The following is a 21,328-nucleotide window of genomic DNA, read 5'->3' on the forward strand; positions in this document are numbered from 1 at the left end:
GGGTGTTAAAACTCTCTAACTAAACTTGTTTTCATCTATTTCTTTAATTCTGTCAGTTTTTGTTTCTACGTGCACATGGAGAAGAAAAGACCAACTAATTACCTGAAAAATTTTCCACATTGAGAATATGTGAAGCTTGTTTAGAACTATAAAGCCAAACTAATTTTTAAACTGCCTTTAACTGCACTTCAAATCCTGAGATTCTGTTTTTACAAATAGAATCAATGTGAGACACTTGAAGTTAAAAGCATAAAGACAATGGGGGAACTTTTTTAAACTATCAATACTCAGAATCTTTTAAAAACCACCTCTGCAAGTGGTGGTGGAAAAGTTGGACAGCTGCATAAATCAACAAACTTAGAACACATCTTCACACCATACACAAAAATAAACTCAAAATGACTTAAAGACTTAAATATAAAACAAAACATCATAAAACTCCCAGAAGAGAACACAGGCAAAACAGTCTCTGACATAAATTGCACCTATGTCTTCTTGTCTCCCAAGGCAAAGGAAATAAAAACAAAAATAAACAAATGGGAGCTAATCAAAATTACAAGGTTTTGCACAGCAAAGAAACCCATAAACAAAATGAAAAGACAGCCTACATACTGGGAGAAAATATGTGCAAATGATACAACCAACAAGGCTTTACTTCTAAAACATACAGCTCATATAGCTCAACAACAAAAAAACAAACAACCCAACCAAAAAAATGGGCAGAAGACCTAAACAGACATTTCTCCTAAGAATACACACAGTTGGCCAACAGGCACATGCAAAAAGATGCTTAATATCATTAATTATTAGGGAAATGCAAGTCAAAACTATAATGAGCAATTATCTCACACCAGTCAGAATGGTCATCATTAAAAAGTCTACAAATAACAAATGCTAGAGAGGCTGTGGAGAAAAGGGAACCTCTTACACTGCTGGTGGGACTGTAAACTGATGTAGCCACAATGGAAAACAGTACAAAGATTTCACAAAAAAACAAATATAAAGTTGCCATATAATCTAGCAGTCTCACTCCTAGGCATATACCCAGACAAAACTGTAATTCAAAAAGATATATATACCCCTGTGTTCATAGTAGCACAACTTCCAATAGTCAAGATATGAAAATAGCCTAAATTTCCATTCACAGATGAATTGATAAAGGTGTGTTATATGTTATATATACAATGGAATATTACTCAGCCATTAAAAAGAATGAAACGATGCCATTTGCAGCAACATGGATGGACCTAGAGATTATCATACTAAGGGAAATAAGTCAGAAAGAGAAATACAAATACCATATGATATCACTTATATGTGGAATCTAAAAATACAATATAAATCAATGTATCTACAAAATAAAAACAGACACAGATACAGAGAACAGACTTGCAGTTGCCAAGGGTAGACTGGAAGGGGAGGGAAGGATTGGGAGTTTGGGATTAGCAGAGGCAAACTTTTATATATAGTATGGATAAACAAGGTCTGACTGTATAGCATAGGGAACTATATTCAATATCCTGGGACAAAACATAATGGAAAAGAATATGAAAAAGAATACATATGTATAACTGAATCACTTTGTATAGCAAAAATTAACAGCAGAAATTATATAACATTGTAAATCAGTTATACTTCAATAAAATTTTTTAAAAATAAATTGTCTCTGTTTTGTACTCTGCTTCAAGAAATTTTGATATTAAAGAATTAAACTTTTTGAGGTCCTAGTGAACAATTTTTTAGAAATAAAATGAGCTTCTCATATTACCTGATGTGATGAGATTTCTGAATCAAATACAGAAGAATCAAATAAATTCAATCCAGGGGATCGAGAAGTATAACTCATTAAAAAAGAAAATCCAGGGGAGTTCTTTTGTGTTTGACTCTCAGTAGCCGTATTTCTATTTCTGATACAGAGAAATAAGAAAATCATCAAATTGTTAAATACATATTATCAAATATTGCAGACTGGTAAGCACCACAGGCACTATGCCATAAAGGTAAGAATTAGCATAGCAGGAAAAAGGAGGAAGTAGTTATTGAAGTGTCAAACCTATGGAGAAGAAAACCTATGGTTTGGGTGGAGAATAATATTAAATAAAGTATAATAATCAATTATGAAATGATAATAAAGAATTCTTTCTAAGCATATACTGTCAGGCTCTATTCTATTTATTTCCATCATCATTAATTTACTTATTCCTTAAACAACCCTTTGAGATAGCTACCATTACTATCACCTCATTTCACAGAAGAGGATTTTGCAGCATAGAAAGATTAAATGATTTGCTTGAAAGAATATAAGTGCCAGGGTTGGGATCTGAATGTAGCAACACAGACTCAAAGTCCAAGTTCTTAAACTTGATGCTAAACTGTCTCCAAGATCTTGAAAGCAGTCACAAAATTTTAGTCTTAATGAAAAGCCAGCCATGACAGATTGTTTCATAAGGGAGTTAAGTTATAAAATGATTTGGGAAAAAAAGTTAGACAAGTCAGTATACAACACAGTGGTTAAAACCATGAATTCTGGAGGCAGAACTGCCTGGGTTTAAATCTCAACTCTTATCACTGATGAGTTGCAGCATCTGTGATTCTGTTTCTTCATCTATAAAATAAGGATAATAATGTACTTACATCTCACAAAGCTGTTGTGAATATGAAAGGAGCAATACTTATAAAATGCTTACACTCAAATTCAAATTCTGCTAAGCCACTTCAATCATGTCCGACTCGGTGCGACCCCATAGACAGCAGCCCAACAGTGCTATTAAGTGTTAAATAACAGAAGTCTGAAGATACCTCCATAACTATCTCCATGACTGTTAATGAGTCATTTTACAGATTGGTTTTCTTATCCATAAAGAGAGGTTTTAGTATACGATCGCAACACCCTTTAACAGTTCCCAGATTTGAAGATAAATTCCATTTTGAACATCCTGTTTTTGAGTCAACAGCATGACATTTATACATAAAAATCTTACTAGCAATTTAAAATACAGAGTAGAACACAAGAGAGAGATTCCTGATGAAGTGAAATCTATTTGACACGTATTTTAGAAGAATCCCAGGATTCAGCATCAAAGAAAAGACTGAACTAAACAAAAAGCTTAAATATAGCATTAGTTTTTTGGCTGTAAACTACAAATCTGTGGTTTCCAAAGTTAAATAATGATGTTAGAGATATTTATGTCAACCAAAGTTACTTAAATAATGGCAGTTTTGTTTAAGACACTACGACATTAAGGCAAAATGACTGCTGGAATATTATTCAGTGGTGTCCACAATCTACCAAATGTGATAGTAACTTTTTAGCTTGACAATTTAATATTTTCCATACATCTTTATTCTTCTGAAAATCTTAAATATTATAATATTAAACTTGATAGGTACTCAGGATCCATGTTACCTTCAGCTAAACATTTCAGGGAAAAATGGGGAAAAGTGTCTATGAAATGAGATGGCAGAGTGGTAGGTATATGACAGTTCATTATACTAATCTCTCTCCTTTTTATATTTGAAATATTCCATAATAGAAAACTTTTTAAAGTTAGAGGTATTAAGCATTTTACTATTCCTATCAATTATTTACATAATTCAAAATATATAGATTCTTTCATTATAATAATTAATTAAAATCTTACATTTCAATTGAGGGGGTTTTAGGTAATTTCTCCACAGAATCAGGTGCTTTTACATCTTCAGGAGTTCTTAAAAATAAAGGAATTTCAGGAGTTCGTGGAAAAATCCCAGCCCTTTCTTCTACTTCATCACTATTACTTTCTATTGGCTTCCCAAAATGTTCTGCATATGTAATCTGCAAAGTCAAAGTAACAGTAAGCTATAAAAAGGAATATTATTGCATTAACAAACTCATATATGTAAAAATATGTGAGGTTAAAAACATCAGTATTAACATATGATGTTATCAATTCATAAACAAAATAAGTGAAATAAGAATAATTCGTGAAAGTGATACCAAAATACATCTGTCAGCAAACAGGAGAAAAATTATTTTCAATTTTCTAATTTTTTTCTTCCCAGCTCTATCTCACCTATCTCTACCTGAAAAATTAACTCACAACCAGGATATATTCAGATTGATGAAAGAAAATGGTTAGAAATAATTTTCCTTTCAAAATTTCCACATTGTGCTCTGGGTCAAGATTTGTATACCCCTTTGAAAGAAAAGGGCAATCTTTTTTCTCATTGGTTATGTTCTTTACATTTTTTGCCCTTATAAATTCATTATACTAGTTTCCCTACAAAATTGAGAACTTGAATACTAACTCCCCTTTATATCATTTGGTAAACTAGGAATATGATTTCTCAAATGTTTGTTACCAAATCCTATTTGGAAACAATTTATTTGGGTCCCTCCAGCAAAAAAATTTAAGTGTGCTTTTTACCTGTATTTCTTTATAGTAGAATACTACTGTTGTTTCTCTTGTTTTATCCCTTAATGGCAAGCCACTCCAGTGTTCTTGCCTGGAGAATCCCAGGGATGGGGGAGCCTGGTGGGCTGCCGTCTCTGGGGTTGCACAGAGTCGGACATGACTGAAGTGACTTAGCAGCAGCAGCAGCAGCAGCTATAGTACATTGCCTACACCTACAATCACTAAAGGTATCTACTATTAAAAAATACTTTGAAGATATTTTTGTGGCATCCTTGACTAATAATTCAATCTTACCAAACAAAATTTCCTTATTCAGTTATAATTTAGTTGTTGTGGTATCAATATATATAGTCAATTATTAATGACAATTTTTTAAATATTTCATGTAAACTTTTTGTGGTTTCACTTTTAAATCTATAACTCCTCCAAGGAATAGAATCTGTAACATCACAGCAACTTGATTTCTAAGTTAATAACATCCAGACCTCACATAAATAAGCTTTGTTAGCCCAAATGTGAAATTAAAATGAAAACAGTATTTAAATTAGAATATTCTACTTAGAAATTAAAAACAAAACATTTGACTTACTTGTGAAGCACATTTTGATTCTGGCAATTGTCTTATTGTCCCTTTATCTCCACACTCAGCATCTGTTTGTTATATGAGAACAAACTACTTTTTCTTTTTGAAATTTAATTGTAAATAAAATAAATTAAACCATATGAAACTGCCAATATTTAACTGTTCTTGGTCAATAAAAATAGAAATTTTAGATACTTCAATCTAATACATAAAAATAATAGAATAAAACCTACATGAACAGTTTAACAAACAAAATTATAAAGAGAACACCCCATGTAACTGCTACCTTGATAAAGAAATAGAACATTATGAGTTCTCCAAAAGGCCCCATATTCCCCATAGCCTCCTTCTCAATGGTAAATACTATTCTGACTTCTGTGATAATCATTACCCTGATTTATCAGTTTATCACTTAAGCAATATACTTTTTCCTGTTTTAAATGTTATATGATGAAATAATAATGTATGTGCTCTTTGTCATGCTTTTTTGGTTTAGTACACTCTCATGAGATTCATCTATATTGTTGCATATAGACATAGTTTGCTTACTTTTATAGGTGTAAAGTATTCTAATATACAAACACAACACAATGTAACACAGTACTATCCATTCAACTACAGATGGACATTTGGGGCGTTTCTGTTTTGAGGCTATTACAAACAATGATTTTAACACTCTTCTACATATATACTTGTATGTATGTACTTGTATTTCTCTAGGTACATACCTAGGAGTGGAATTACAAAATACAGGGTATGTGTATCTTCCATTTTACCAGATGTTAAACTATTCTCCAATTTTAGTTTTGAAACTATTCACCAATTTTTGTTGTGGCAACTGGCCATCCTGAGCTACCCTAGGGAATTATTCAATTTCACAGGAAAAAATTATGACCTCCAATTATAACTTAGTTATATGCCAATAAGTTATTTATAAATGACATATTAAAAGTTTCTACCAATAATTATGAGAGTTTTAATTGTCCTACATTCTCATCAACACTGAACATTGTCAGATCTTCCAAATTTTGCTAATCTGATGGGGGTATAATGATATCTCATTGTGGGTTTATTTCTCAGTTTCCTGATTTGCTGAACATTTTTTTAATATGTTTGTCTGCCACAAAAGTTTTTCTATTTGAAGTGCCTATTCGTAATTATTTTGCACGTTTCTAATTGGGTTGTCTGTAGTTTTCCTCTTGGTTTGTAGAAGGTTTTACACATTTTTGGAAACTAGTCCTTTGACAGTTTTATTAAAAATATATTCTCTTGCCTCCCATTCTTTTTACAGTGTTTTTTGATGAATAGAAATTCTTAATTTTAATATAACCAAATTTATCAATACTTCTTTTATGATTGGGTTTTTTCATTTTTTTAGGAAATTCTTTCCTATCTTGAACAGAAGTTTCCCTATTTGGTCATCTGAAAGCTTTAAAGGTTTGCCTCTTGCATTAATCATACTACTACTTTCACCATATATTAACTTCTTCAAAAGATAGGCTTGGAGATTGTTGAAGAGAATCTTTCTTCTTCTTACCTTCTTGAGTGTGGAGCCTCACCATATAGGCTCAATGGCAGCTAGGACTATGCCAGATACATACATTTCCCCATGTATCTGTATTAGGGGGTATATTATTCCTAGAGATTATCCATTCTTCCCTGTCTAACACTGTCAGCTTAGCACATACAGAGGATTATGCTGCTGTTGCTGCTAAGTCGCTTCAGTCATGTCCAACTCTGTGCAACCCCATAGACAGCAGCCCACCAGGCTCCCCTGTCCCTGGGATTCTCCAGGCAAGAACACTGGAACGGGTTGCCATTTCCTTCTCCAATGCATGAAAGTGAAAAGTGAAGTTGCTCAGTCGTGTCTGACTCTTAGCGACCTCATGGACTGTAGCCCACCAGGCTCCTCCATCCATGGGATTTTCCAGGCAAGAGTACTGGAGTGGGGTGCCATTGCCTTCTCTGACAGAGGATTATAAACAGGTGAAATATATCACCTGGATAGATAAGTCATAATCCTTTTTTCCAGAAGAAAGTGTAAGGAATATCCATTAAGTATATTGTCTTGGTTGAATCCTATATTGAGAGTGAGGAACAGGCTTATAGTATATTATATGACCATTCAGAATATGCATATATTTACCACCCGAATGAGTCATTTTTTAAAATTTCAAAATAAGTCAAGAAGAGAGAAAGACTTTTATATAGCCTAATTGCTACTTATTACTGGGCAACTATCAGTCAGTCAGTTCAGTCGCTAAGTTGTGTCTGACTCTTTACGACTCCATGGACTGCAGCATGCCAGGCTTCCCTGTCCATCACCAACTCCTGAAGCTTGCTCAGACTCATGTCCGTCAAGTTGGTGATGCCATCCAACCAGCTCATCCTCTGTTGTCTCCTTCTTCTCCTGCCTTCAATCTTTCCCAGCATCAGGGTCTTTTCCAATGAGTCAGTTCTTCGCATCAGGGGCAACTATATATATATTTGTATGTGTGTGTCTCTATGATATATTATATATTTTATATATATATATATATGTATGCATACAGTATATATATATAGACAGATAGATAATAGATAGATAGATACACACACATAGAGAATGAGTCTGTGTCAAAGGTGCATCAAAGTTCTAAGAGGTACTTGATTCTAGGATAATAAGTTTATACATATATATCCTGTGACCTTTCTATGATTTATTCAAAGAAAATAATCTAAGATAGCAAAATATTTATATAAAAGAATATAGTAGCATCATTTATAACAGCAAAAAAATCTGGAAGTAACAAAAATGTTCAGTGTGAGCTAAATAAACTAAATAAATTAAAGCATACCCATGCAAAGACATATTATAAGTCATCTCAAATAAAATATATTTAATGGCATGGAAAAATATCTTCAAGGGCATATCAAGTGGAAAGAAAAAGACCCAAAGTAATATACATAGTATGCTTCAAATTTAAAGGAACAAACAAAAAGAAAAAAAAACACATATGCATAGAGAAAAAAAAATACAGTAGTGTATGTAGTATTAGTTATATCTGGGTGGTTGGTATTTTTGCTTCTTTTATATTTTTCTCCATTTTCCAAATTTTCTACAATAAGTGTATTTGTTTTATATTTAAAACATATTTTAAAACCAGGCATGCACGGTGAGTTAGCCAGAGATGCAAATAATCCAAATAATTTATTTGACTAGTATAAAAATCTGATATAACTTGTTACTCCCATTTCTTAGGAATAATATAAATGGCAAATACCTGTATCTCTCTTTTCCAACCATTGATTGCAATTTGATTGTTTCTGTGGGGTTACTAATCTAAAATACAATAAACAACATTTTTATATTATTTACTGAGTTGAGCATTTCAGAAAATAAGTCAATTTCTTATTTTTAAAGGTTACCTGAACTGCATAACATTTTGTGAATTTTTAAAAGCCGTAACATGTGTACATTTTGGATGGTTATTCACAGCAGAGTCATTCAATACCTGAACAAAAGAATTAAGCATTAGAATTGACTATACGAAACAATAAAATGTTTTGCTTGCCATGGCTACTCAGGGCTCTCAAAGAACACTGTCATCCACCTCATCATCACTATTATTATCAACACTGACGAGTACAAACATTAAATGAAACCACTGCATACAAAACATTAAGTCAAACACTGGGAAACAGAAAGGCTTAAGAGTCTCAAGGAATTCGATGTTTTTGAAAAGTATACTTACTATGCCTGATAGTATACATACATTTAAGGTAAACTTAAAATTTTGTCTTCCTTATTCTTGATTAATAAAGGGAATCTTAATTCTTAATCTAATTAATTTATGTTCAGTTCAGTTCAGTCGCTTAGTCGTGTCTGACTCCTTGCAACACCACAGACTGCAGCAACCAGGCCTCAATGTCCGTAATCAACTCCTGGAGTTTACTCAAACTCATATGTCCATTGAGTCGGTGATGCCATCCAACCATCTCATCCTCTGTCGTCCCCTTCTACTCCCGCCTTCAATCTTTCCCAGCATCAAAGTCTTTTCCAATGAGTCAGTTCTTCGCATCAGGTGGTCAAAGTATTGGAGTTTCAGCTTCAGCATCAGTCCTTCCAATGAATATTCAGGACTGATCTCCTTTAGGATAGACTGGTTTGATCTCTTTGCAGTCCAAGGGATTCTCAAGAGTCTTCTCCAACACCACAATTCAAAAGCATCAATTCTTCTGCACTCAGCCCTCTTTATAGTCCAACTCTCACATCCATACATGACTACTGGAAAAACCATAGCTTTGACTAGATGGACCTTTGTTGGCAAAGTAATGTCTCTGCTTTTTAATATGCTGGCTAGATTGGTCATAAATTTTCTTCCAAGGAGCAAGCATCCTTTAATTTCACGGCTGCAGTCACCATCTGCAGTGATTTTGGAGCCCCCAAAATAAAGTCTGTCACTGTTGCCACTGTTTCCCCATCTATTTGCCATGAAGTGATTGGACCAGATGCCATGATCTTAGTTTTCTGAATGTTGAGTTGTAAGCCAACTTTTTCACTTTTCTCTTTCACTTTTGTCATGAAGTTCTTTAGTTCTTCTTCACTTTCTGTCATAAGGGTGGCGTCTTCTGTATATGAGGTTATTGATATTTTTCCCAGTAATCTTGATTCCAGCTTGTGCTTCATCCAGCCCATCGTTTCTCATGATGTATTCTGCATAGAAGTTAAATAAGCAGGGTGACAATATACAGCCTTGATGTACTCCTTTCCCTATTTGGAACCAGTCTGTTGTTCCATGTCCAGCTCTAACTGTTGCTTCCTGACCTGCATACAGATGTCTCAAGAGGCAGGTCAGGTGGTCTAGTATTCCCATCTCTTTTAGAATTTTCCACCGTTTATTGTGATCCACACAGTCAAAGGCTTTGGCATAGTCAATAAAGCAGATGTTTTTCTGGAACTCTCTTGCTTTTTCAATAATCCAACGGATGTTGGCAATTTGATCTCTGGTTCCTCTGCCTTTTCTAAATCCAGCTTGAGCATCTGGAAGTTCATGGTTCACGTATCGCTGAAGCCTCGCTTGGAGAATTTTGAGCATTACTTTACTAGCGTGTGAGATGAGTGCAATTGTGCGGTAGTTTGAGCATTCTTTGGCATTGCCTTTCTTTGGGATTGGAATGAAAACTGACCTTTTCCAGTCCTGTGGCCACTGCTGAGTTTTCCCAATTCGATGGCATATTGAGTGCAGCACTTTCACAGCATCATCTTTCAGGATTTGAAATAGCTCAACTGGAATTCCATCACCTCCACTAGCTTTGTTTGTAGTGATGCTTCCTAAGGCCCATTTGACTTCGCATTCCAGGATGTCTGGCTCTAGGTGAGTGATCATACCATCACGATTATCTGGGTCATGAAGATCTTTTTTGAATAGTTCTTCTGTGTATTCTTGCCAAGTCTTCTTAATATCTTCTGTTTCTGTTAGGTCCATACCATTTCTGTCCTTTATTGTGCCCATCTTTGCATGAAATGTTCCCTTGGTATCTCTAATTTTCTTGAAGAGATCTCTAGTCTTTCCCATTCTATTGTTTTCCTCTATATCTTTGCACTGATCACTGAGGAAGGCTTTCTTATCTCTCCTTGCTATTCTTTGGAACTCTGCATTCAACTGGTATAGTTCTAGAAGGTCTTGTAAGTCTTCATAGAATTGTTCAACTTCAGCTTCTTCAGCATTACTGGTCGGGGCTTAGGCTTGGATTACCATGATATTGAATGGTTTGCCTTGTAAATGAACAGAGATCATTCTGTCGTTTTTTAGATTGCATCTAAGTACTGTTGTAGTACTTGGATGCAGTATTTGGATGCAATTAATTGATGCTTTTGAACTGTGGTGTTGGAGAAGACTCTTGAGAGTCCCTTGGACTACAAGGAGATTCAACCAGTCCATTCTAAAGGAGATCAGTCCTGGGGTTCTTTTGAAGGACTGATGCTAAAGCTGAAACTCCAATACTTTGGCCACCTCATGCGAAGAGTTGACTCATTGGAAAAGACTCTGACGCTGGGAGGGATTGGGGGCAGGAGGAGAAGGGGACGACAGAGGATAAGATAGCTGGATGGTATAACCGACTTGATGGACATGAGTTTGGGTGAACTCTGGGAGTTGGTGATGGACAGGGAGACCTGGTGTGCTGCAATTCATGGGGTCGCAAAGAGTCGGACACGACTGAGCAACTGAACTGAACTGAACAGATGTCTGTGTCTCTAAATCCCCTATACCCTCTAAAATTGAATACAGGAAAGGAAAACAAGTTAAAAGAGTAAATCCTGAAACCTTCTTTTTAAAACATGTATGACACATATAGCAGAACTAATATATTGTTTTTAACTTTAAATTTTATGTAATGTTTAATCACTGCTTTACTAATGTTTATACTGTTAGTTTCAAGTCTTTCAATCTCCCCGAGTCACTCATTTTTAAGAGTTACTGATTTTTCTTATTTTACCCGTAATTAAAATATCTTTAATAGGAAAGTTTATCCATTTATTTTTGTTATAACAGCCATTGGTCTTAATTCTGTCATTTTTATTTTGCTTTTGTTGTTGTTGTTCAGTTGCTCAGTCGTGTCCAACTCTTTGCGACTCCATGCTTTTCTGTCCTTCACCATCTCCCAGAGCTTGCTCAGATTCGTGCCCATTGAGTCAGTGATGCCATCCAACCATCTCATCTTCTGTCATCCCCTACTCCTCCTGCCTTCTATCTTTCCCAGGATCAGGGTCTGATTTACAATGAGTTGGCTCTTCACATCAGGTAGTCAAAGTATTGGAGCTTCAGCTTCAGCATCAGTCCTTCTGATGAATATTCAGAGTTGATACCCTGTAGGACTGACTGGTTTGATCTCCTTACTGTCCAAGGGACTCTCAAAGAGTCTTCTCCAACACCACAGTTCAAAAGCACCAATTCTTTGGCGTTCAGCCTTCTTTATGGTCCAACTCTCACATCCATAATGACTACTGGAAAAACCATAGCTTTGACTACACGGACCTCTGTAGGCAAAGTAATGTCTCTGTTTTTTAATACACTGTCTAGGTTTGTCATAGCTTTTATTCTAAGAAGCAAGTGTCTTTTAATTTTGTGCATGCAGTCACCATCTGCAGTGATTTTGGAGCCCAAGAAAATAAAGTCTGTCACTGTTTCCACTGTTTCCCCATCTATTTGCCATGAATTGATGGGACCAGATGCCATGATCTTTGTTTGCCTCTCAGACGACATTTGACAATATCTGGAGATACTTTTGATTGTCATAAATTGCAGATGAGGTGCTACTGGACTCTAGTGGATCAGTAGAGTAATTAATTTTTCCTGTGGACAACCCCACAATAAAGAACTAATTATCTGATCTAAATGTCAACAGTGTCACTATTGAGAAACTCTGATCTAAGGTTTGACAGAATTCACCTGAAAAATTGAGTCTGAAGTGTTCTGAAGGGCATGGGTGGTAGAGGGAAAAGGGAGGGAAATAAAGGAGAAAAGAAGGAAATAGGCATTTATTTACATTTCAGTTTCATTTACATTTCTGTTTCTTATAAGTTATTGATCTATTCATGTTTTTTTCAGTCTAGCAATTTATATTGTCCAAAAAATTTTCCATCTCACCTAAATTTTCAAGTTTGTTGGTATATAATTTTACATAGTATCATCTTAGGACTTTGAAAAGATTTCTTTCATAGATGTATTGATATACACTTTTCCCCCACTTTATACTTTTTTTTATGATGGGGGACTTCTTTTTTCTGTACACTTGCTGAAACTTATTAGCGTTTGGCTATATTAATTAACCTTATTTCTAAATTTCATACATTTCTGCTTTTCTCTGTTAATTCCTACTTTTTTGCATTTATTATTTTATTTTTATATTTTAAGTTAAGCTTTTCATACTTTAAGTTCAACATTTCAGATTAATACTTAATGTTTGGCTGATTTTAATCTTCCTTATTTTCTAATATGCTTGTTTTCAAACATAAACTTCTCTCTGATTTCACAGGTTTGGGATTATAGTATGCTTTTAAATAGTTTTTAAATTCTATTTTGATTTCTTCTATAACCCAAAAGTAATTCAAAAGCATGTGAATTATGGCAGAATAATTCACATGTGAAGAAGAACTAAAGAGTCTCTTGATGAAAGTAAAAGTGGAGAGTGAAAAAGTTGGCTTAAAACTCAACATTCAGAAAACTAAGACCATGGCATCCCGTCCCATCACTTCATGGCAAATAGATGGGGAAACAGTGGAAACAGTGGCTGACTTTATTTTGGGGGGCTCCAAAATCACTGCAGATGGTGATTGCAGCCATGAAACTAAAAGATGCTTACTCCTTGGAAGGAAAGTTATGACCAACCTAGATAGCATATTGAAAAGCAGAGACATTACTTTGTCAACAAAGGTCCATCTAGTCAAGGCTATGGTTTTTCCAGTGGTCATGTATGGATATGAGAGTTGGACTATAAAGAAAGCTGAGTGCAGAAGAATTGATGCTTTTGAACTGTGGTGTTGGAGGAGACTCTTGAGAGTCCCTTGGACTGCAAGGAGATCCAACCAGTCCATCCTAAAGAAGATCAGTCCTGGGTGTTCATTGGAAGGAATGATGCTGAAGCTGAAACTTCAATACTTTGGCCACCTGAGGCAAAGAGCTGACTCACTGGAAAAGACCCTGATGCTGGGAAAGGTTGAGGGCAGGAGGAGAAGGGGACGACAGAGGATGAGATGGTTGGATGGTCTGGGTGGACTCTGGGAGTTGGTGATAGACAGGGAGGCTTGGTGTGCTGCAGTTCATGGGGTCGCAAAGAGTTGGACATGACTGAGCGACTGAACTGAATTTCTTTTTACTCAACCAAATAGTTTTTTGAGGAGAAGGCTATGTTTTTGTTTAACTTGTTTAACTTTTTTGATGTTGTGGTTAGTAAAGATAGCAGCTTTTTAGAATGGAGGACATATCCTTTTTGTTTTTAAAAATAGTCAATTTTGGTGAATACTGCAAACAAAATTTAACTGAATTATGTGTATGTTGGGCACAAAGCTTACTATTTGTGTTAGATCCTCTACATCCTTACTTATTTTTCATCTACTTGATTCATTCTTGTTGGCAGAAACTGCTAGTTTTTCTATCTTCTTCAAAATCAACATTTCCTTTATGTTCTGATTTAAAAAGTAAACAAACAAAAAGCCCATCATGTTTGTCAACCTCTCTGCAGATAGAGGTAACCATGTTATAAAATTCTTGTCAATGAAACATTAACATAAATTATTTAAGGAGCTTCCATGAAATATCCTTAAAAATGAGGCTGACTCAACAAGACTTTTTTCTCCTTTTTCTTTCCTCCCTAGGAGGAAGATATGATAGCAAGTTGTAATGGTTATTCTGACCATGAAATAACTTTGAGGTAAAAGTTTAGCATAAGGATAGCAGGAAAAGAAAACACCAGTGGAACTCAAGAAATGACGACATTATGGAGATGGTGCCACAATTTCCCTCTTCAATCTAATTCCTTGAGAAATGTCTTTTAGATTTTGGTCTATTGGGTACAGTGATTGATATTTTCAAATATCTTTTATTTTTAGAAGTAAAGGACACGGCTACAGTATATGCTCAGGCTACCATACAAAACTCTTTAAGTTTTTCATATCCTGAGATTGTACTAATGGCTAGTTTAATATATTTATAACACACACACACACACACACACACACACACAAACACACACAGCCTAAATGCAGTATATTCACTATACCATTTAACGCAAGCATTTAATTTATACTATTAAAAAAGAAATACCTACATGTGCATCATTTTCTTTTTGCTTGAAGTCAATATTGGCAAGCTTTGACTGACTCACAGAACTTTCTTCTTTTTTATCTAGATTATTAAATTGTACAACTTCAAATCAATTCCAGAAATAGAATCAAATGTCATGTCCAACATTTAACCTCACCTTGTAATTTAAAAAATCAAGTTACAAAATATTTAATTTAAAGTAAAGAATTATGAAATTATTACATAATCTTAATTCTTCAATATATAGTAGCTATTATAATAACCATGTATATAAAATGAAAAACAGCTGATTAAAAAGAAATAAGTAAATTTTTTAAATTAAATTTTAAAAAGTAGCTGACAAAACTACATATTTATAATGTGGAACCAAAGAACAAAGAGTGGTGATGTAAATGACTGGGGAATAAAACAGCTAGTGTAGTTAACCTAGCACAATGTAGTTAATCTATCCATCAAATAAAACATGATTTAAATGTCTCAGTGACTAAGTCACAGTATCATTACCACAAGTCTCACCACCATGGGGTCGCAAAGAGTCAGACACAACTGAGTGACTTTAATCATACATACTGATAATACAACTTCTCAAATGAAAAATATACAATTATTCATCCTCTTCTGATAGCTGGAAACCAGACTAAAACTCTTTTTTAAAATAAATCATGAGTGATTTCTCTCTCAAAAAGAAAAATATTATGTATAGAAGGCACATCTTGCTTGCTCTCAGAAAGAACCAAAGTGGCACTTTATGAGTCTATAAGTCTCCAGTATTGTTAGCTCTTGCTTACACTAAGTGATAACTAAAATTGCTCCTTTCTATTTCTTCTTTTATATGTTCTCAAACAAAACTAAGTTTTTGAATAATAAACAGATACTGTACCTATAATTCTTGGTTCTGAAGAATGCATCTTTATTGGTTTTATTAATTTCTGAGATTCATATGGAAGAAATAATTGACTGTTTTGAAGGGTTTTGTTCAACATAAGTACAGGTTGTGGATCTTTTTCAAAAATTCTAAAGATAAGAGTGAATAATATTAAATATTAGCTAAGGAAAAATTAGCATATTTTAAAATTAGAAGAGCTATTTTGATATTATATAGCTAAAACTCCTCAAATTGTATACAATATGTAATCAATTTTAAATGTAGAATATCTGTTCATATAAAGAAAGGGAGGGATTGGGGGCAAGAGAAGGGGACGACAGAGGATGAGATGGCTGGATGGCATCACTGACTCGATGGACATGAGTCTGAGTGAACTCCGGGAGTTGGTGATGGACAGGGAGGCCTGGCGTGCTGTGATTCATGGGGTTGCAAAGAGTCAGACACGACTGAGCGACTGATCTGATCTGATCTGAAAGAAAGTCCTATTTTAAAGTTTACCTATACCATTCTCTCGGGGCTTCCCTGGTGGCTAAAATGGTACAGAATCTGCCTGCAATACAGGAGACCCTGCTTGGGAAGATCCACTGGAGAAAGGAATGGCTACTCTCTCCAGTATTCTTGCCTAGAGAATCCCATAGACAAAAGAGCCTGGCGGGCTCCAGTCCATGGTGTCGCAAAGAGTCCGACATAACTTAGTGGCTAAACCCCCACCATACCTTTCTTTCAATTCCTTTCTCTTTTCTACGTTTTTACTTTTTTCTTCTAGAGTTTCTGGAAGATTCTTCATTTCATAATGTCTTGCAATCTGCTAAAAAGAAAAATGACAAAGCAAAACAAAATAAATACCTGCAAACATTTGGTTATCTTAACTAATGAATATGATTTTTTTCTACATAATCACAAGATTTATATTTTTGGTAGTACTAACAAACATTTGGTTATCTTAACTAATGAATATGATTTTTTTCTACATAATCACAAGATTTATATTTTTGGTAGTACTAACAATCTTTTAGTGAAAGTTACTAAAACAGTCAAAATTAACAATAAATCATACTCCTTTTATTTTTCCTTACAACTCCATTAGGAAACCTAGATTTCAATCAACTTTCATTCTTTTTAAAAAGGACAATCAGAAGCAATGGAAACGTTGATTCCCTACATAGAGATGTCCAATAGTTACTATATATTTTAAAGAAAGTGACACCCACTTTCTTCTTACTAAAATGATATTACTGTTATGTGGAACCTCATGCTTACGGATGATAAATATACCACCTTTAACACAATTTTCATAAAATTTAGAAAATTAGCCATTCAACTTTTTCTCAAAATTTGGAAGTGACTTTGGTGGCTCTCATACTCATCAATTAAAGCCACATTTCAATAGATAACACTAAAAATATATTCAAGAAAATATCATGTATCATCAGTCTTAAAGGCTAAAAACTAGTTCTGTCCTAGCTTTATAAAGACTTTAGTCATAAATTTTCTACGTTAAGTTTTTTAAATCATTTAATAACTTGTTTTCCTTTATGAGAGCACTGCTGTAAGCTCTGTTAATGCCTTTAAATATCTATTATTAAGCTCCAACTTGCTCTTTATCTTCTTTTCTTAGCACTCAAAGAAAGTTAAACTATTTCCCAAAACTCAGAGTTGAATATCAGTTCAGTTCAGTTGCTGAGTCGGTGATGCCATCCAGCCATCTCATCCTCTGTCGTCCCCTTTTCCTCCTGCCCCCAATCCCTCCCAGCAAATATACTCAATACCTAAAAACATTTTGGCTCCAAAGGTAATCTGAGGCAAATAAATTATTGAGTTGCTTTAGAAATAGCTCTTCTTAGGCTGTCATCTAACATACCATTACACTTATACATTAACACACATATTAGAAACATATAACAAAATTAATACCTGGTTTAAATAATTAATTTCTATTTCCATGTCATCTACTTCTTTCTTCAAGTCACATGATCTTTTGGAAAACTGGTTAGCATGTTTAAGAATATCTTGTGTTTTATATCTCAAATTAACCCTTTTATGTTAAGGAACTATGTAATATAAATAACTTTCACATTTATAATATAAGTACTATATAAAAATTAGTATTATATAAAATTAATTATATATATATCATATACACAATATGAATAACAGTATCTGAAAACAGCAGAAAGACTAGTACAAACATCTGGCAAACTGTCAATTTACTGTTTGTCTACATTATATACTTAGCTTAAAAATAACATTTCATCAAAATACATGTTAGGATTTTTTCTTTCAGTTAAATTTTTTCACAGGGCAGTTTTTACTTTTATTTTTAACCCGTTTATCATGTCATTTGGCATGATGAACATAATCAAGTCCAAACTTAACTGCTTCAGTTTCTGTAATTTATTTGTTCCAAGATCAACATTATAAATCCACTCAGTCTTCCTCTTCTTGCTCTTTATGGTCCATCTGTGCACCAGGAGAACTCAAAAGAGAGCTATATCTTCTGTTTGAACTTTCTGCTTGAACTAGATTTACACTCAATTTGAAGTAGAGAATCTCTCAACTGCTAACAAACATTCTGCATGAGTAGTAGTTTCTACAATTTCCTAAGTTACTCTGTAATCCATTAGGAAAATTTTTAAATGTTTAATGCTAATGAACAAGAACTCCAGAGAAAATCTTTGCCAGACCTTTCCTATTTCACTAAAACTTAGGATTTATATGCTAGAGTATAAAATTTCAAATGAACATTATTTATAACACTATGCTATTATCATAATATCAATTTAAATTTTTTAGATACATTTAACTCCTAATCTTCAACTCTCCCCACCTTCATCACCTCTTCATGTCATTTCTACAATCCAAGTCCCTAAACCCCTGCTGTGCCTTCTGCATCTACCACCAACCTCTGCCTCTATCCACTGAAAGTTAAAACACTCACAGTTTAGCAGAGGAAATGGACATGCAAACAAGTAATTCTAATGCAGTGGCAATGTATTAGATCAGCAGCAAATGAACAACTAAGTATAGAATAAGCTAAAACCCAAACATGAAGAGAGCAAACAGCAAACAGCAAAGGAGTTAAAAGGATGATTTAGGATGAAGCAGAATGAAGCAAGGTAGAATGAAGGGATAAAGAAGACTTAGTGCAAACAGTGGAGTTATAATCTGATAGGAAAGCATATGAAGGATTGTGGAGGTTGGAAGAGGATTAAAGTTCCAAGTTCATCATGGGAGAAGATCTCCTTGACAAAGAGATGAGACTTAGACCAATTAAAAATTACTTAAGCATCTAATACAATGCCACTGTATTAGAATTACTTGTTTACATGTTTGTTTCCTTACCAAACTGTGAGCTCATTATAAGAAAGCTCTGTATCTTCTTGAGTACTTCCTGCCACAAAGTAGATACCCAGTGAATTGTGACTCACCTCCTTACCACCTTCCATCCTAATAGAAATAATCAACTGATTTAATTGAAACTCTTTGGTAAAACAAAGCAAAATAACTTTTTCATTGGTTGGGTTGCTAAGTTAAGCCACTTAAAGACAAGTACATATACCACTTCATTTGCATTAAAATTTCTTGCTTCTGATGACATGCACATATATGAAAACTAATTCCAGATGACCTTTAAAGTAATCTCTTAATTTTTTAATTAAACAAAAAACCAAATCAATGTAATAGTCACAAGGAAACACAGTAACAGCTAGAATACAGAAATAATACTTATCAAATAAAAATTCTAAGTAGAAATACTACTGTGGATACATATGTAGTGTCCAACTGGTAAGTGATGGAAAGGGAGAAGGCACTGCAAAACAAAACCATATTTTAGATTGATTTATTATATTATTTTCACTACAAGGGTAATGTTATTAAAACAGTATGTATCAAAAATACGTATGTATCAAACAGTATGTATAAAAAAATTAATACCTAAAAATTCCATAAAAATAGTTTCATTCACTTTCAGTTGTTCAGTACTTGCCAACACTCTGTTTTGAATTTCTTCATATTCTCTTTTCTTCTCATAATATTCACGTGAGAGGGGTGTTTCTGAGTATTTTAGTTGGTATTGCTTTAAAACATCTTTATACTGACATATATAATCATGGTACATTTTTCTGTTAAAAGAAATGGTATCAATATAACAAAAGTGCATCTAAAAACTTTCTAAAATCACTTGTTAAAAACTACTAAATTAAGCATAAAAGACAAGTTAAAAATCTACTTATTTTTGCTTCACTCAATACTGTCTGCCCTTTAAACTTTTCTTAACTCGATTAAACTTTCCAATTCTCTACTCTTTTTCTTCACTACCTGAGTTACTCACTCCTTAATCCTCTTCAATTAAAATTCTACTTCCACCATTCTAATGAATCCACCCTTCCCAAGGTTACCAATGATCTAATTTGTCCAACTTAGTGATCTCTTTTCACTTCTCATCCTACATGACAATGCAGAACCTGGTTCTTTTGATTACTTCTTGAATCTCTATTCTCCCTGAGTTCTAAATCTCTATTCTTCCCAGTTTAGCTACCTTTATAACTATGCCTTTAAATATCCTTAAGTTTTCTAAGCTAAAATTATCACTTTCTATGTGGCAGAACTTTGGGTTCACAATCATTCTTGCATATTCCACAACTGTTTTATAAGAAAATTTCAGCACTGTTTGGAGGAACTCCTCCAGTACAGTTCAGGTAGAGGTGAATGATCATCTCTTCAAGAACCAGTCTTGAGTGAGATGGTCAATTCTTGTAAAAAAGGTATTAACTCTTCCTTCTTACCTGAACTTTGCTTAATCTACAAGACAAGTCAGTTACTATGATCTATGGGCCAAATCTAACCTGCTACCTGTTTTTGTACAGTTTATCAGCTAAGAACAATTTTTACATTTTTAAATTATTTTTAAAAATCAAAATAATAATAATAATACTTCATGAAAGTTAAAGTGACGTCACTCAGTTGTGTCCGGCTCTTTGCGACCCCATGGACTGTAGCCTACCAGGCTCCTCTGTCCATGGGATTTTCCAGGCAATAGTATTGGAGTGGGCTGCCATTTCCTTCTCCAAAATACTTCATGACAGATCAAAATTAATGAAAATCAAGCTGCAAATGTCCATAAATAAAGTTTTATTAGAACACAATACTTACATATTGCCTACAGTTGCTCTTATACCAAAATACCAGACTGGAGTAGCTGTGACAAAGACTTTAACATTTAAAAAGCCTAGAACATTTACTATCAGGACCTTTACCAAAAAAAGTTTGCCAGTCCTCACAACATTGAACATGTTCAATCCAGGTTCACTGCAAAACCATATTCTTGAGAGAAGAAAAAGATGGCAGAGTAGAGGGACAGGGAGCTCATCTCTTCCCACAAACACAACAGAACTACATCTACAGGTAGGATGATTCTTATAGAATACCTACTTAAAGCTTGCAGAAGATCTCAATTAAAGCTACAAGGAAGACTACCATGTAACCACTGCTCCTGAAGGAGGACTGAAATCTGAGCCAATTATCTGCACTCCCACTTTGGCATGGGGTGAGGCTTGGGCAGGTTCTCATGCAGGTGGATTTGTGAGCACACTTATATGCCTCATCCCTTCATAGATCATAGCCTTGTTGTGGCAAAGGACTGGCATAACTCAATGGA

General features: G+C 34.3%; 1 protein-coding gene across 1 annotated transcript in view; it reads right to left on the reverse strand.

The window, feature by feature from the left end:
• The window catches only part of C10H14orf39 (chromosome 10 C14orf39 homolog), a 49,396-nt gene that overhangs the window by 13,236 nt on the left and 14,832 nt on the right, over positions 1-21,328 (reverse strand). The window contains exons 6-16 of the mRNA XM_027554250.1: positions 19,606-19,793; positions 19,438-19,480; positions 17,584-17,704; positions 16,386-16,477; positions 15,664-15,797; positions 14,788-14,864; positions 8,386-8,471; positions 8,241-8,299; positions 4,984-5,045; positions 3,642-3,814; positions 1,769-1,907 (exon numbers count right to left, since the gene is read on the reverse strand). Of these exons, the coding sequence (XP_027410051.1) occupies positions 1,769-1,907; positions 3,642-3,814; positions 4,984-5,045; positions 8,241-8,299; positions 8,386-8,471; positions 14,788-14,864; positions 15,664-15,797; positions 16,386-16,477; positions 17,584-17,704; positions 19,438-19,480; positions 19,606-19,793 (1,174 nt within the window). The remainder of the gene's footprint in view (positions 1-1,768; positions 1,908-3,641; positions 3,815-4,983; positions 5,046-8,240; positions 8,300-8,385; positions 8,472-14,787; positions 14,865-15,663; positions 15,798-16,385; positions 16,478-17,583; positions 17,705-19,437; positions 19,481-19,605; positions 19,794-21,328) is intronic.

The sequence above is a fragment of the Bos indicus x Bos taurus genome, chromosome 10 (assembly GCF_003369695.1).
Source record: "Bos indicus x Bos taurus breed Angus x Brahman F1 hybrid chromosome 10, Bos_hybrid_MaternalHap_v2.0, whole genome shotgun sequence".
Lineage (NCBI taxonomy): Eukaryota > Metazoa > Chordata > Mammalia > Artiodactyla > Bovidae > Bos > Bos indicus x Bos taurus.